This window comes from Muntiacus reevesi, chromosome 2 (assembly GCF_963930625.1).
Source record: "Muntiacus reevesi chromosome 2, mMunRee1.1, whole genome shotgun sequence".
Classification (NCBI taxonomy): domain Eukaryota; kingdom Metazoa; phylum Chordata; class Mammalia; order Artiodactyla; family Cervidae; genus Muntiacus; species Muntiacus reevesi.
The window spans coordinates 68,948,143-68,965,105 of NC_089250.1; the positions used below are offsets into that span (position 1 = coordinate 68,948,143).

At 43.2% G+C, this 16,963-nt stretch overlaps 1 protein-coding gene across 1 annotated transcript in view; it reads right to left on the reverse strand.

Annotated features, from left to right (window-relative positions):
- PTPRT (protein tyrosine phosphatase receptor type T) overlaps positions 1-16,963 on the reverse strand; it is a 1,090,723-nt gene that overhangs the window by 143,467 nt on the left and 930,293 nt on the right. Inside the window, exon 15 of the mRNA XM_065919188.1 lies at positions 11,429-11,458. Coding sequence (XP_065775260.1) covers positions 11,429-11,458 — 30 coding nt within the window. The remainder of the gene's footprint in view (positions 1-11,428; positions 11,459-16,963) is intronic.

Sequence of the window (16,963 nt, forward strand, 5' to 3'; positions counted from 1 at the left end):
GTTTCATTAATGAAGGGATTGCTTATGAACAAATATTTCTTAGGCGATTGATCATGGTTGAGGGGTCTTTATTCCACCAACAGCACTATGAGAAGTAATTGCTATGAGATATTAAATACTATTTTAAAATGTGCCTGGGATGTTTTTCCATTCATTTAATGGTCTATACACAATTATGAACAGCATAAGGACTGTCTACCTCAATACTAATAGAAAGGAGATGGTGCTATCAAATAGCAATCTATCTTCTATGGACCCTGCCCTCCACACTCAGGTTCCAACATTTTAACCAATGTTTGATAATCTTGTAGGGCTAAATTTTCATCTGAGGTTCTGGGTTAGGTGGCCAGACCAAGAAATGCCTATATTCCATGATCCTGGCTTCTCAAACTGTCCCACATGAGTGGTTCTCAACAAAGGTTTCAGATCAGAATAACCTGGAGAACTTTAAAATTTCTAGGTACCACTCAAGAACAGTGGAATTGGTTCTCTAATCTTTCTTTCTAGGTTGTGGCCGTGGTCCCCTCCCTGTGTGGCTATTCTTTTGAAACATACACCAATTCATCTGAGCCCTGTTTCCAGGAAAGAGGCAACATTCCTGACTCTGCCCAGAGTAGAGTAGCCCTTTTCACGTTCAGAGAACCATGCCTCATTTACGGCAGGTTTTCACAGCCACACCACAAAGAACAAGCCTGTCCCCCTGCCCCTATATTTGGAACTATGACAGCCCTTCTACCTTAAACCCCAGCCTTTTTTCTACTCACTGGCCCATGAAGTCATCTTGTGCTCAAATGACATTGTCTACCTTTGTGGTTTTGGCCAGAATCATTCATTGACTCTGAGCTCTCACTGAAATCAGCAGAGATGGAAACCAGGAGAGGGGGTGTCCTACCCAGCTGCTCAGAGGAGAAGTTTTCTAAGTTTAAGAATCACCACCTCCAACTGCCCTTCCTTCATTCTATTTGGCAAATTCTTCTTTCACGTAACTTATGCTTGAAGTTAATAAAAGATCATCTTCCCCCGTTCCTGACAGACTACAACTGCTGTTCTAGCTTAGCTCTACCATTTGATAAATGACAACAATTTAATGAAATGCATTTGAAATGGAAGCAAAAAGGGGTGTACATTACATCACTTAATTTGTTAAGATGACCCCATGACTTGAGCACTATCATTTCCATTTTACAGATGAGAAGCTGAGACTCTGAGTGCTTAGAACTCACAACTGCTATGCAGCGGAACTAGGATTCAAACTTTCTCCTACCTACTCCAGCACTTTCCTCCTTTTTTTTCCCCCCTGTCCAAGTTTTTCCTCGCACATCACCTACCTGGTTATAAAAGTTGTGTGTGTGAGTATTTCAAGATAATGAGCCCAAGGAAAAAAGTGAGTGACTGTGTTATTTCTTCAGCAAAACATCTTGCCTCTGTTCTATACCAAGCATCCCATTTGGCCCTTTAGCCCATGATATCTTTCCTCAAAGCAGAAATCAGACACTTCCTTCCTTTGTCATGTTTCACTGCTCCTCTTTCATGTATTTACAATATTATTTTATAACTATTAATATGTCCAAGTCACGTTTTAAGCTCCTTGAGAGAAGGGTATTCCTTTCAAGTGAAAGTATTATTGCTCAGCCGTGTCTGACTCTGTGACCCCATGGATTGTAGCCTGCCAGGCTCCTCTGTCCATAGGATTCTCCAGGCAAGAATACTAGAGTGAGTAGCCATTCCCTTCTCCAGGGAATCTTCCTGACCCAGGGGTTGAACCCTGGTTTCCTGCACTACAGACAGATTCTTTACTGTCTGAGCCACTGGGGAAGCCATTTCTTTCAAAATACTTATTTACACCTAGCTCAGTACTTAGTACAAAGGAATTGCTCAGTAAATGTTTGTGAATGAGAAGAATGCCACTTAAACAACACAGCTGTTCTGAAATGTAGATGTTATTACTTCCATTTTACAGACGAGAAACTGAGGTTGAGATGGAGTGAAGTCACTTGACTGAAACTGGAGCCAGAATGCCCAGGCCTTTTTCCTACACAGCACAGAAGCCTGTCTAATAATATCTTGCTAAGTACCTCCAAGCCCAATGAGATAACTAGGTAGTAAGTGGGAAAGCACTTTGGAAGAGATAAAGCTGTATATACAAGCAAGATGCAATCATTATCATCATCATCAACATTGCAGAGCTTAACTAAAGCACTTCCTTCCATTAAAAGCACTTTGCTGAAACACTTAGAAAGGCATTTTCCACTTTGTGCATCTCAGGATCTTATCTTTGCTATAGCCCTAGCAGCAAGAGTTGTTCTCAGATTGGGGATATTCGCTGAAGGTAAGTGCTTTCAAAACTGAAATCCATTCCTGCCCTGGTGACACATTGCTAAGGGGGCACCGTGGCTGGGCACTTAGTTCTCTTTAGCTAACCCTAATTCTCTCCTTGGGCTGATTCAGAAACAGGATCTTACTACACTCTTCTGGGCTACACCGTGAGCTTCCTGAGGCAGAAGCGGTATAGGAAGATGCCCACAGTCCTTCTGCCCAGCACAGGCACAGGTGAGAAGCAAATGCTGATGAATGAACGAATGCCCAAGGAAGGACTTCTTAGAGTTTACTTATTAGTGGTCAATGAAAGTGGTAATCCAGTTAGTTTGTAAACAGTGTCCACAGGCAATGAAGTATGCATGTTCAAGTGGTAGGGGGCCATATATATATATATGTGTGTGTATATATATATATACACACACACATAAATCTACTTGTCAATGGAGAGTGACCAAACTGAATAGGGGTGTTACAGATTGGGTGCTTGGAAATTTGACTTTCAGAGATTGACATGTAGGAGATATATTAGAAGGAGCTTTGGGGGGGGGGGCGGTGGTCAACGTCTGGGGGAGGGGAATAGTGGGGAGGGGAGGGCAGGGGGAAAGGAGGGAAGGAGAAGGGAAGGAAGGAGAAGTAGAGGGAGGGGAGGGGAGGGGAGGGGAAAAAGTGGGCAGAGGGGAGGTTGAATGGTGATGTAGCTGCAGTGAGGGTTTAAGCCAACTCTGATACTGGACTGATTTTTATATCCTGTAAAAGTCAGCTATTGACCAGTTACTGGAGGACCTTGGGTGAGGCAGTTCTGAAGACCAAGTCATCCCAAAGCGGGCAGTTAGGCAAGAACTGTCTGTCAATAGCAGTTGTACCACCTGAGGGGTAAGTCCATCTCTGAAGGTGGATCTGAGCAGCAATCACAACAGTGTCCACAGAAACATCTCTTTCCATCCCTCTTTCACTAGGTCACTCCTCTTCATCATGAGAGAATCCCGCATTCTTTTACCTTCTTTATAAAGTTAAAATGTGTTTACAGAATAGAAATATGTAGAATCACACACCTTTCTAAGTCTCAAGGCATCACTGATACTTGGTTTGTTTCAAAATTTTAAAGTATAAATTTGAAACAAGTATAAACATCTTTTGCCACCTTTGAAGAGAAACACTCATTTGTATTTCCCGTGATTAAGGTGACAGAGGCTCTGACTTACAGATTTGCTCTGTTTGGTATTCATGATGGATGTGTTTAGACTCTAATTCAATAGAGTAAACAATAAAGCATCCATTCAGTTGCAGTCCTTACCCAACTCTATCTGTACACACAATCTAGCCCAGTGCATTAATACCTGTCTTGTTGCAACAGCACTGGTTAATTTTATGCATTTATAATTGTGACATGCAAGTACCTTTGTACACTAAAACCAATAAAAAAATTACAAATAGATGATCTGAAAGCCCTACCATCACCATATGCCAAAATAACTGAAAATGGATAAGAATGAAATATTCTAAGTCAATGAGAGATGAAACAAAATGCGCATTATCCACCTCACACATACACCCATCTCTGAGTGTTCATTCCCATGATCAACACAGCAACAAAGAGAAAGACGTGCAAATAACTCAGGGCGGTATAATCTGAGAACGGTTCATGAGGGTGAGTCAATGGGTGAATGAATGGAAGGTGAATGCACAGCAGAATTATGAATGAGCCTAGTACTGGTCTGTGGGAGTTGAGGAGGGCCACCTAAGAAAGAGAATAATTTCCCCTTTTTAAAGATACTAATGCAGCCACTATGGAGGCTCCTCAAAAAAACAAAAAATAGATTTACCATATGATCCAGTAATTCTATTCCTAGGCATATACCTAGATAAAACTGTAATTCGAAAAGATACATGCATTGCTAGGCTCACAGCAGCACCACAAGAGCCATGACATGGAAACAAACCTAAACGTCCATCAACAGACGAACGGACAAGGAAGAAGATGTGGTACATACATATAATGGAATATTACTCAGCCATCAAAAAGGATGAAATGATGCCATATGCAGCTACATGGATAGAACTAGAGGTTATCACACTAAGCAAAGTCAGTCAGAAAGAGAAAGGCAAATATGATTATCATATGATATCACTTACATGTGGAATCTAAAATATGATACAAGTCAACATATTTATGAAACCAAAAGAGACTCACAGACATAGGGAACAGCCTTGTGGTTGCCAAGGTGAGCATGGGTTGGGAGGGGATGGACTGGGAGCTTGGGATTCACAGAGGCAAAGTATTATATATAAGATGAATAAACAACAAGATCCTATAGGGAACTATATTCAACATCCTGTGATAAACCATAATGAAAAATATACATACATACATATATATATATTTGTTGTACAGAAGAAATCATAACACTGTAAGTCAACTACATTTCAATAAAATTAAAAGCAGATGACGACACTAGAATTTTCCAGGCATGGAGGGTGGGTAGGCATTCCAGGAAAAGGGGTGCAAAGGTGGGACCCTGAGCAAACGACAGTTATACCAGGGTGATGTGAGGATCAGGAGAATCAGCATGCAAAATATTAATCTGAGTTGTGTGTAAAACACAGATTCCCAGCTCACACTTTCAAAGGAACTGAGTAGGTCGGTGTGGGGCCCAGGAATCAGAATTTTCACCAAGGTCTTCCCCTTGGCTGAAGAGCTGCAGCGTGGCAGACATCTTTGACTTGCCTTCATGGTAATACCATCTATTTTCACTGTCAACATGTTTGCTGTCAGCTTTCGGTAATTGATACTTATCATCTTTAAATGGCTTCCTTCTATTCCTATTTTTCTTCATTTTTATTTGAAGTGACTGACGAATTACATAAAATACTTTTTGAGTATCTCTTGATATCATCATTTCAAATTCCTCTTTAAATGTATTGAGGCAATGACATTTGATTTGCAACAGCCTCTGGTGTGAAAAGGTGTATGCATTTCAGAAAAAGAGAGGCAGTTTCTTATTGTGGCTGAAAGCCTCCTAAAGGAGAGGCATTTTCCAGACAATGTCTCACTGAATCCTTGCAAGATCTCTGTAAGGAATGCATTTCTTAAAACGTGTTATTTTTATATAAGAATACAGCTGATCAACAATGTTGTGTTAGTTTCAGGTGTACAACAAAGTGACTCAGTTATATGTTTACCTATTCTTTTTCCAAATTCTTTTCGCAATTAGGTTGTTACGGCATACTGCGCAGAGTTTCCTGTGCTATACAGAGGGTCATTGCTGGTTATCCATTTTAAATATGACAATGTGTACATGCCAACCCCAAACTCTCTGACAACCCCCCTCTCTTCCCCTCTGGTAACCATAAGTTCATTCTCCAAGTCTGCGAGTCTGTTTCTGATTTGTAAATAAGTTTTAAGGAATGCATTGTTAATTCCCACTTTATAAATTAGGAAACAGACTTTAAAAAGTTGTCTTCAAGCCACAGAAGCAAGAAACAGACAGGGTCTGGAGTCATCTAAAAACTGTTACCTTTTTTGGTTGGTTTGTTTAAGAACAGATCATCTCCCTGCTGACTTTAGCTGTTATGTCTTTTAATTTCATCTCGTTCATTCATTCCACAAACATTTACTGGGGGTTCACTGTGAGTGTCAGGGCAGCATGGGGAATGTGCTAATGAAAAAGAAACATCCTTAAGACACATTTGCTCCTGCCCATGATAACACAGTGACGGCAGTCAGAAGTGGAGGAAAGGGACATTCCTGTAGGTAGGAAGGATCAGAGACATCTTCCTCCGAGAGCTGACGTTTGATCTGGACCTTGAAGAAGTGATGCAAGATTTAAAGTGGGAAGCTGATGTACAGCGCAAAGAGCTCAGCTCTGGGCTCTGTGATGACCCAGGTGGTTGGGATGGGGGTGGGGTGGGAGGGAGGCGATACATGTACACTCAGAGCTGATTCATGTTGTTGTGTAACGTTACACCCCAATCAAAATAAATAAATAAATACATATGCTGGAATGGGGAGAAAGCGAAAGGATGTGAAAAATCCAAGCATTCCAGAGTGTCTGCACACAGAGACCAACCCAGGAGGCACCCTCCTCTGTGATGCTCAGAGAAGGCGCAGTGAAGCAGGTAAGTGCTCTCTGTCAGGGCGGCTGGTAAACCTCTTAGTGCCTTTGTAACGACGACTACACTAAAACATCTCTGTTCAAAACAATTACTGTGCCCGTCACATGCCTTGAGGTAAATTAACCCGTGAACACACACTGACTCTTAATATCATTTTAAAAAGCAGATGCTGAAGTTGTTGGTTACTGCGTTACAACAGAAAGGCAAAAAGAATTTGAGAGAAGCATTTCTGTTGGCTCAGGATGTGAGGAATAACAGCCGCTCTTTATAAAGTACCTACTTTGTGTCAGTCATTCTACAGATTACGCTTGTTCATTACGCCTCATGAAAATGCTGGCAAGTTGCTATTACCATTTTGCTGATGAGAAACTGAGGCTCAGAGTGGTTCCGTGACAGCTCAAGGTCTGAACAACTGGACAGAAGAGGCAGACCTAAATTGTGATCTAAGTCTGACACCAAAACCCACATTATTTTTGTTTTTAAAATGTGTACCAGACAGTGAAGGACTCCACTCTAGACTCTTTTGTCCCTAGATCCCAAAAGGCCTTCCATCTATAGCTCTGTTTACCCGGGATATTAACTTTCTTTTGGTCACCTCTTACTCTAACCCCTCAACTACCACTCATCTGGCAGCCCAGCACTCTCAGCTCTGACCACATGGTAAGTCCCCAGGACAGCAAAGACAGAATTGCCTCAAGCCTCCTTGCCAGCCAGGAGCAGCTGCCACTTCGTGTCCTGAGCAAGGCACTGCTGTCCCTGCACAGAACTGAGGATGCACAGGCAGGAAAACTTGCACTCAAATCCTGGCCCTCCCACAGCCTGGCCAAGAGCCCTCCAAGCACACGGTCCAGGCAGGAGCCCTTAAGTCTAATGAGAAGGATGGGCAGGGCTTGGGGGTATGGGCTCCTGGATTCAAACCCAAGCTCTGCCACATCCTGGCTCTGTGTATACGCAAGTCCTCAAACCTCAGTCTCAATGTCTAAATAGACTCAACACATCAAGACTCACAGGCTTGTCCTGAGCATTACATGAACCCCACACATCACACCAGCTAAAAAACAACCAAAAAACAACACAGCTACCAGTCTCCTTCTAGGCTGGTTCAGCTGTCATGCAAGGGTGCAGCGCATTATGTGTGTGTGTGTGTGTGTTAGTTGTTCAGTCGTGTCTGACTCTTTGCAACCCTGTGGACTGTAGCCCACCAGGTTCCCCTGTCCATGGAATTCTCCAGGCAAGAATACTGGAGTGGGTAGCCATTCCCTTCTCTAGGAGATCTTCTCGACCCAGGGATCAAACCTGGGTCTCCTGCATTGTAGGCAGATTCTTTACTGTCTGAGCCACCAGTGTACATTGCAGAAGCTCATAAAACAGGATGAATCTTGAACCACATCCTTTCCCTATCTCAAAAGCAGGGATAGGAAGACTATGGCCCTCAGGACAAATCTGGCCCATTCTCTGAATCTTCTAAATAAAATTTTATTGGAACACACTCCTGCTCATACATTTACATACTGTGTGGTTATTTTCATGTTACAGCATCAGAGTTGAGTAGATGCAACAGAGAGTCCATAAAGCCAAAAATATTTACTATTGATTCCTTATTGAAAAAGTTAATGGACCCTTGATCCTGTGTATGGGACCTTTCAATGCGGGAGAGATATTGAGGGCCTCTTGACTTTGAAAAAACATTTCTCTGTTCCTCTCCCACCCACACTTTACATCCTCTTTCTATAGTTTATCTATTTTTCACCTTAACCTCTCTTGGTTATCACATAATAGCTATACTACTTTTTTAATATATGGTGTTTTTTCTCTGTCTCCCCCAACTAAAACTCTTCATGTGGGCAGGGATTTTTGTTTGTTGAGCTAACTCTTAAATCCCAGAACCTTGACCAGTGCCTGGCATGTAAGTAGGAACTCCACAAAAACTTGTAGAATGAATGTGAATTTCACTGTTGAGCCAAAATGTGTTGGAGGCTTTCTCTTTCAGTGGATGATTTCAGGGCTTTTAGAGGGATGGGGTGACTCCATAACCTCTGCGAGGAGGGTATTATATTTCCTGTTTTATAGATGAGACAACTATGACTAGGTAAGTCAGTGCTTCTCACACTTAAAGGTGTACATGAATGAACTAGGGATCTTGTCACAATGCAAGTTCTAGTTCAGAAGACCTGAGCTGGAAATGTTAGCGCTGCATTTCGTTTTTTGGTTTTAGGCGGCACCATGCGGGATCTTCATTCCCTGGCTGGGGATGGAACCGGTGCATCCTTCTTTGGGAGTGAGGAGTCCCCATCACTGGACTGCCAGGGAAGTTCCGGGTGCTGTGTTTCTAACAAGCTCCTGCATGATGTCAGTGCTTCAGGTCTGTGGCCCACAGTTTGAACGGAGATGGTTTAAAGCACCCACTCAGGGTCTCTACCTGAGACATGGAGGAATGGAATTTTGAATCTGGAGACCAAGGGGCTCCATCATTTCCATTCTGTTCACCCTTCACCATCTACATGCACCCTCAATCCTTTGGTTTCACAAGACCTGTCACACACACCCTCCTCGGTTCCCTGTCCCCAAACACTTTGTGTCCAGACCCTTCTTTTCTCTGGGTGCCTCACCTCCAGCATCTTCAGCCACTCCATCCTGCATAGGCTCCTCTACATATAAATTCCAGCACTTTCTGGCCCTTCACGTGGCCAGTCTCATGTTTCTCCTCCCGTTTAGGGCCCAATGGTTAAGAAGAAGTTATCCTTCTCATGGGACCTAGGCAGGCTGGCTTCCTCCCTCAAGGCTGCCCCAGGACCTGCACAAGTGACTTCTGCTGGCCGAGGGCCACGCCCAAGCCCTCCACTTCCATCTCTCTGCAGCACCTGCTGCTGTCAAGGCCACCTTCTGCAGTGGACTCCACTCAGTTCTCCTCTTACTTTCTGTCTGCTTTGCCACTTCTCCTTCTCCTCTGAATCTAACTATGTCCCATTCCTGAGCTGGCATGAGTGTCACACCCTAGGATCTGTCGCTTAGAGCTCCAAGTCTGCACTGATTCAAAGACCTTTGCTTATCATTGCAACTTGAACTACAAGTACCTGTGTATCTTCCTCTGTACCTCCATACCGTTCGTGTTTGATTTCATCACAGGGCCCAGCACGGAGAATGGTACAAAGTGGGCCTCCAGACAGTGCTATGTACATTGGCTAACAGACTGAGGGGGCAGGTTGCCCGGAAGGCATTGCGTGCCCATACCTAATGTAGCACATTGATTCTGTAAGAATCTCTAGAAGACCAGAGGTACCGTCAGGGGCCGCCACTTCAGCCCTGACTCCTTATGGTTTCTGAAAGGGGAAACAAAAGAAAACTTACATTGCAGGAGTGCCAATTTATTTGCAAGGCATGTTACAAAATTCCTCATTCCCTACAAGTTAGGCACTATTATCCCTATTTTAGAGTTAAGAGGAATGAGGCTGAAAAAGTTCAAAAAGTTTGCTCACGGCTATGTAACTGGTGAGTGACAGAGATGTAACTTGAACCCAGAACTCTGACTTTTTCCACGGTGGCAACAACACCCCATACTGCCTCATACCTCTTTGTCTTTGCACATGCTGCCTTCCCTGCTCAGAGTTCTTATTTCTTCAGCCCTAGATAAACCTATCTCTAAAAGCACTGATAACTATCCCCTGCCCACTAAAAAAATTAGTCACACAACTAAATGTCCCCATACCATAGTACATGTACCTGTAGGTACCTCTCAGCTGAGCTATCAAGTATTTAGTGTTGGGCTAGTCTCTCTGATAGGTTTGTAAACGAGGGTAGGGTTCAAAGTCCTGGCCATCTCTCCATCCACAGTGTCTGGGTCATAATGTGCATGTTCAATGCATGTTTCTCAAATGAATGAATGAACAAATAAATGAAGCAGGTTGTCTGGTACTTTTGGTGCTGGTGGCTGGGGTTCATTGGTTCCTATATAACATCAGGGTGGTGATCCCAGAAACTCATCCGCTCACTGCATGGACCTACTGACCAGGGACCCAAACACTGAGCAGAGAGATGGGGAGGCTGGCTCCCTCCTCATCTGTGAAGGCTTCAGCAGATGATCACTAACAGTTATGGTCTCTCTCACAAGGCTGGGCTTGCCAGAGGTGGAGCAAGACATGGAAGGATGGAAAATACACTTTACAAGGAGCAAGGCATTCTGAGTTTTAATCCTACTCTGATTTTATGTACTTCACGGACTTCTCTGGACCTCAGTTTTCAAATATGGAAAATGCCTATTAGAAATGTGAGGCTAATTCAGTGGCTTTCTAATTCTTCATTACCAAGGATCTATTTATGGAATTTTTCTCCTTTACCCTCACGTTGTGAAAATGAATCATAAAAAAAAAATGTTAGATAATCAACCATCTATAACTACCAGCAAAATGCACTGACAACATGATGTAACTGATGATAAACACTAGACTGAGATAATTCCAGACCCAAAGAAAGACCTTGGATGTTTCTGTCACCTGTGAAGCTGGTTCCAGAAAGAGCTGGTTCCAGATAAATTCCCTGTAGACTTTCTGAAATAGTGGAAATAGCCAATGAATTTCTTTCTAATCTTTGAGCCCTTAGGGCTATACATTTCCAAAGCAGACATAAATGGGCTTTGAAGTTGCTGAGATCAGTGGTTCTGTTTTATGTGTGCAAATCCTATAGGAAGATCGGGTTTTCCTCTTGCTGGAATTGGAGGATTTCTAACTAGAGAATTATACTGACAAAGGAGAAACAGCCTTTTACAGCTCCAAAAAAAAAGGGGGGAGGGGATCCAAGATGGAAGAAATAGAACAGACATGAACAATGACAGTGAATTTTCAAATGGAAAACATTGAGGCAAAATCAAAACGTTGAGGCTACAGATGACTTAGACAGAAGTGAGTATGAGAAAGCAACAGACACTTGGTTGGTGCAGGAAATGCATGCTACAGGTTGCCTCACAGGGCACAGAGCAAAGTCACCCCAGGTCGATACTTACAAGTAATAGGAGTAGGAATAAGCATTTCTTCTATATATTGATGGGCAGTCAGATGAAGGAAATGTCCAAAAGTGGGGGAAAAGAAAAGACAAACAAACAAGAATTAGATTTATAAGAAATCTTGGTTCTTAGAAATGCACATAGTATTACTCCCTAAGCTCAAGGAGATGCAAGTTTCTCAACTAGTCAGCGTCCCTGAGAATCAGACACTTGCAGTGGTAGAAGAAATGAAGGAGGCCTCTCCTATGATGGAGAAACTCACTATTCATGCAGAGGAAGCCAGATCGCATTTGGCCATTTTAATGGTTTGAAAATTCTTATGGTTACTAAAACTAGTCTCCTGGTAATTATGATGTTTTGGTCTTAAGTCAGATTTCTGTGGCCTTCTAGAACTTAGTGCTCCTAAGATCTAAGGAAAACAATAATGATTTCTCTGTTAAGGTTAAACCACATCAGAATCTATGCAGTAAGATCACACCAAAAGCAAGGAAATTGTGTAGCCAGCATCCAACATGGTTGCCCAATGATCCAAACTTCCCAACACTCATGTCCAAGTGCAGTGCCTTCCACATGGAATCAGGGTTGGCCCTAGGTGACCAATAGAATGTAGCAGGAGTTACATTCTGGGACTTTCTAGCATAGGACAAATAGAAGCTTTGTGGCTCTATCTGAGTCTTTGGAACTTTCACTTGGAGGCCTGAGCCTCCATGTAAAAAGGCTAAGTATCCCAAGCTTGCTGTGGTCAGAAGAGACCATGTGGAGAAACCACACGCAGAGGCCCTAAGACTGTATGAACAGAGAGAGGCTTCCAGCCACTGCCCAGCCAACTGGATTCTACCAACGAAGACCCTGGATATCACAGGACAGGAACAAGTCATTCCCTTCAAACTCTAGCCAAAGTACGGATTCATGAGAAAAATCAATAAATTTCACGGCTTATTTTTTTAAGCCACTAAATTTTGGGAAGCACTTTGTTACATTACTGGTAGAAAACTGGAAGAGCATTTAAATCTCATCATGAAAGAGCACTGTGCTAAGAGAGAAGAATTGCAAACCTCAGTTTGAACAGACTACAACTTGAATAAACTCTCTGCGCCTTCCTTTTATTATCTGATTATTAGGTGAGTTGAACTAAATCACGAATTTTCAAACAACACATTCTCAGGATTCTGCAGGCTCATTGTAATGAGGGAGCATGTGGGGTTACTGAACAGGTAAGGCTGCTGGCCCTCTGCCAGCCACCAAAGGCAGAGCTTCTCCATTTTAATCTGTTTCATAAACTGGCATGTCACTTAAGATTTCACACGACTAAAAAACAGATTCCACTCTCCAAAAGAATGGTTGAAAAATCACTGCCTGCAGTCTTTCTCTGATGTCTCTTCTAGCTCTTGGCTTCTGAACAATTTAAAAAAAAAAAGGAAAACTCAAGTAAGTCTGTGATATTCCCTTTGTTAGAACTTTTCTTGTTTTGTAGGAAAATAAATAGGAACACTTTTCTTTTACTGACTTAATTATACTGACAATAACTAATACATTTGTGGACTGAGAAAACTTGCTGAATAACTCAGGTCCTCAAAGATCCATCTAAGTAGGCAAGAAGAATTTGCTCCCGTCTTGAGTTCTGTGGTTAATTCCAATTGCTATCCAGTATGGTTGACACAGAAAGATGTGGTCTTTACATCCACAGGGTGGGAACGTGACCTCAGAGCTCCAAGTTTCCCCCTCTTAAGTAGGAACTGGCCAAAGCCCCCAAGGTAAGCCCACCCCTAGGCTTTCTCTCATTTATCAGGAGAGCCAGATTCTATAGGTCCAGAAGGAAAGTGACATCTGAATGCCAAGAGACCATGGCAGAAGGGAAGTTCTGTGCCTCCTTGGGAGGCCGAGCTGAGGAAACCACAGTCAGCAAATCTGCTTACTCATAAAACCGTTCATTATCTTTGGCAAAATGAACAGTGGCCCCAGACGGGAGAAAGGGGTGAAGAACTTCCCACGATGGGTGGGGTCTAGAGCAGCCCACACAGGTCACCCAATCCCCTCTACCAACCATGTGCTGTGCTGTGCTAAGTCACTGAAGTCAGTTCCGATTCTTTGCGACCCCCATGGACAGTAGCCCGTGAGGATCCTCTGTCCATGGGATTCTCTAGGCAAGAATACTAGAGTGGGTTCCCATTTCCTCCTCCGGGGGATCTTCCCAACCTAGGGATTGACCCCAGTCTCTTGTGTCTCCTGAACAGCCAGGCAGGTTCTTTACCACTAGTGCTACCTGGGAAGCCCATACAATACAGGTTGGCATTCTTCTTCTTCCCTGGGGGCTCTGTGGACCAGAGCCTGGGAATATGATTCCTCAGGGGCAGAGAGTTCAGGTTCCATTTGATAAAGACTCACAGACATCTCTGTTCTCTATATTGTCAAGAACACTGGACTGAGAATGGAGAGGCCAGTGTTCTGATCTCAGTTCTTTCATTTGCATGCTGTGAGGTTACCCCTCACTCGATCTAATATTTTGTGTATTTTGGGACCAACTAGCTGCAAGGCCTCCATCTTAAACCAGGAGTTTTTCACTGTCAGCAGCTCCAAGCTGCACTCTTGGGTCTCAACATTCACGACCTCTAGCGCTCTGCTCTCAACCTTCAGGATGCCTCTCTGCCTGGGCCACCTCCTCATGATAACATGCTCCCTCATCCTTTGATTCACCTCTTCCAAGCGGTTGAGTTATCCTGGATGTCACCAAAAGCCACTGCGATCCCTGACCAAGCTTCAAGGCAACCCCAGAATGATAGAAGCTGGCAAGCATCTATTAATTGAATTTGTTTTGCAAATTCAATTGCAGGGTCTTCCAGGGCAAGGATTATAGTTCTTTACTCTGCGATCAAAACACAGTATACATGTGTCCTTTCTCTTAGGCTTGAAGAAGATTTACTGAAGGTCTAAATTTATAAGGATACAGTGATATTGCAAGTAACAGATTGCCTGAGACCAAAGATTCTGAGCAGGAAGACAGCTGTGCTTAGGAAAAAACCCCAAACTTTATAAATCACATACTGCAGAGTCTTTTCAGCTGGCTGACAAGAATGACTTGAGGCATAGCTTCCTTTTGCTTCATACTATTTAAACAAGACTAAGTTGTCTACTTAACCATCCATTTAACCATCTACCTGTCCATCCATTTCTTAAACCCACCCATTCATTCTTCCGTCCATCCATCCATTCACCCATCCATCTGCCTCCATCCACCCATCCTTCCACCCATCTATCCACCTACTTAAAAATCTGTACATCTATTTATCCATTTAGATCATAACTCCACACACTCATCTATTCATTCATGTACTCATCTATTCATTCATCCAAACAATCCATCCATCATCCACTCATCCACCTTTCCACCAGTAATTCAGCTAAAACTTTTTAAGGGCCTATTAAATGATTGTCTCTGCCAACTACCAGAGGTAGAAAGACAAATGCCATCTTTATCCAGCCAGTATGTCTGATGGGAGAGTGAGACAAGAAATACAAGTTAGATGATAATTAATAGCTACCACTTAAACAGTAGGAGCTCACTTACGTGTCAGGTGCCGTTCTCAGTACCATATGTGAACTATTTTATTTAATCCTCACTAGAAGTATTATTATCTATAGTTCACAGATGAGTAAAGTGAAGCTCAGAGAGGTTAAGTTTACATAGTTGGAAATGGCAACCCATTCCAGTATTCTTGCCTGGAAAATTCCATGGACAGCAGAGCCTGGCAGGCTACAGTCCATGGAGTCACAAGAGTCACATTTGACTTAGCGAATAGACCGCCACTACTACCACCACCAAGCAACATGACAAGATTAGAATCTAAGAAATCTAACTTTAAGAGCCTTCATTAACAACCACCATGTTGTTATCGTCTGGAGTGACACATGGTCTGAGGCAGTAACACAAGGAGCCATGGGACCACATTTGGGGGTGAGGGGTGGAACAGGGGGAGGCAATTTGGTTGAAAGTCTGTGATGCCTCAGTTGTAAAGTCGAGGAACACCCAGATGGAGGAGGAGGGAGGGTACTTCCAGGCTAATGAATATGTGTCTACAGAATGGGTGGGTGGTTATCAAGGTGGAAATGTCAAGATGCTGACAGGTATATTCAAAATGAATAAACAAAAAGGACCTCCTGTATAGCACACAAAACTCTACTCAATGTTATGTGCCAGCCTGGATGGGAGGGGGGGTTTGGGGGAGAAGGGCTGTTTTTGTATGACTGAGTCCGTTCGCTGTTCGCCTGTAACTATCACAACTTTGTAAATCGGCTATACTCAAATACAAAATAAAAAGTTTAAAGTTTGGGAGGTGGTGGGAGAAGATGTCGGCAGAGCCTAGTTCCCAAAGAACTTAAGTTGCTTACTGTCAATACCACAGGTCCCAGGGAGAACCGAAAGGACCAAGTGGCCAAATATTTTTCTAGATGGATGATTCTGGCAGGAGTTTGAGAAAACAGTTGAAGGAGAGAGGGACTGGGGTTGTGAAAGCTACTCTAAGAGTCAAAGCAAGAGACGTTGGGGGCAGATCTTGAAATCGCTCTGAGGAAGAAGAAGAGGTGAATGTGAAAGGTGGTCAAAACACAAAAGCAATAGGTGATTAAATGTGAGCCATTTTAAGACATCCAAGGTTGGTGGCTCAGATGATAAAAGAATCTGCCTGTAAGGCAGGAGACCCAGGTTCCATCCCTGGGTTGGGAAGATCCCCTGAAGAAGGCAACCCACTCCAGTATTCTTGCCTGGAGAATCCAATGGACAGAAGAGCCTGGAGGGCTACAGTCCATGGGGTCTGCAAAGAGTTGGACATGAGTGAACGACTGACACTTTCCTTTTCCAAGGTTCTAACTTGAGTGGCTACCCAAGTGAGTACAAACAGAAGGACTAACTTCCCAGGGTGTGGAGTAAGGAGCAGTTTAGAATGGGGTAGACAAAACAAGATAATAAGTTTATTAGGGGATGCTTTCCACCTCGACAAACCATTCAAAATTATGTCATGCAATTCATCGTATCAGCAAATCCTGTTTTATATTTTACCCAGGTTAGGTGGTGTTAAGAGGGTGGAACCTGTTATCAGATTGGCCGTTTCAGACCCAGCTCTGCTGCTTATTAAGTTATGTGATTTGGGGCAGTTTCCTTAAACTCCATATGCTTCACTTTTGTCACCTGTAGCACAGTACAATCTAACAGTGACCCTACCTCTTCAGCTGACCCAGAAGTTATCTTTTCCTTTTGTCTCACTGTCTTTTTTATTCCCCTGGATAGATAGGTGTTCCCTGAATCTCAGATCATGGTACATCTTTCACAAGCTGCCCTTCCAGCCTTAACACCTCCCACCACAGGGCTGGGTTTACCCTTGATGCTCAATGTTGATATTTGGGTCTGTAATCTGAGTGAAGCTTTCTTGCCCAAGAGATGGAGTGCAATTGTGGACTCCATCTGTTCTCATTCCACTGGGATTCAACATGTTTTTAGGGAATCCCCAGTATCTGCAAGGCACATTTGTGACAAGGATGAAT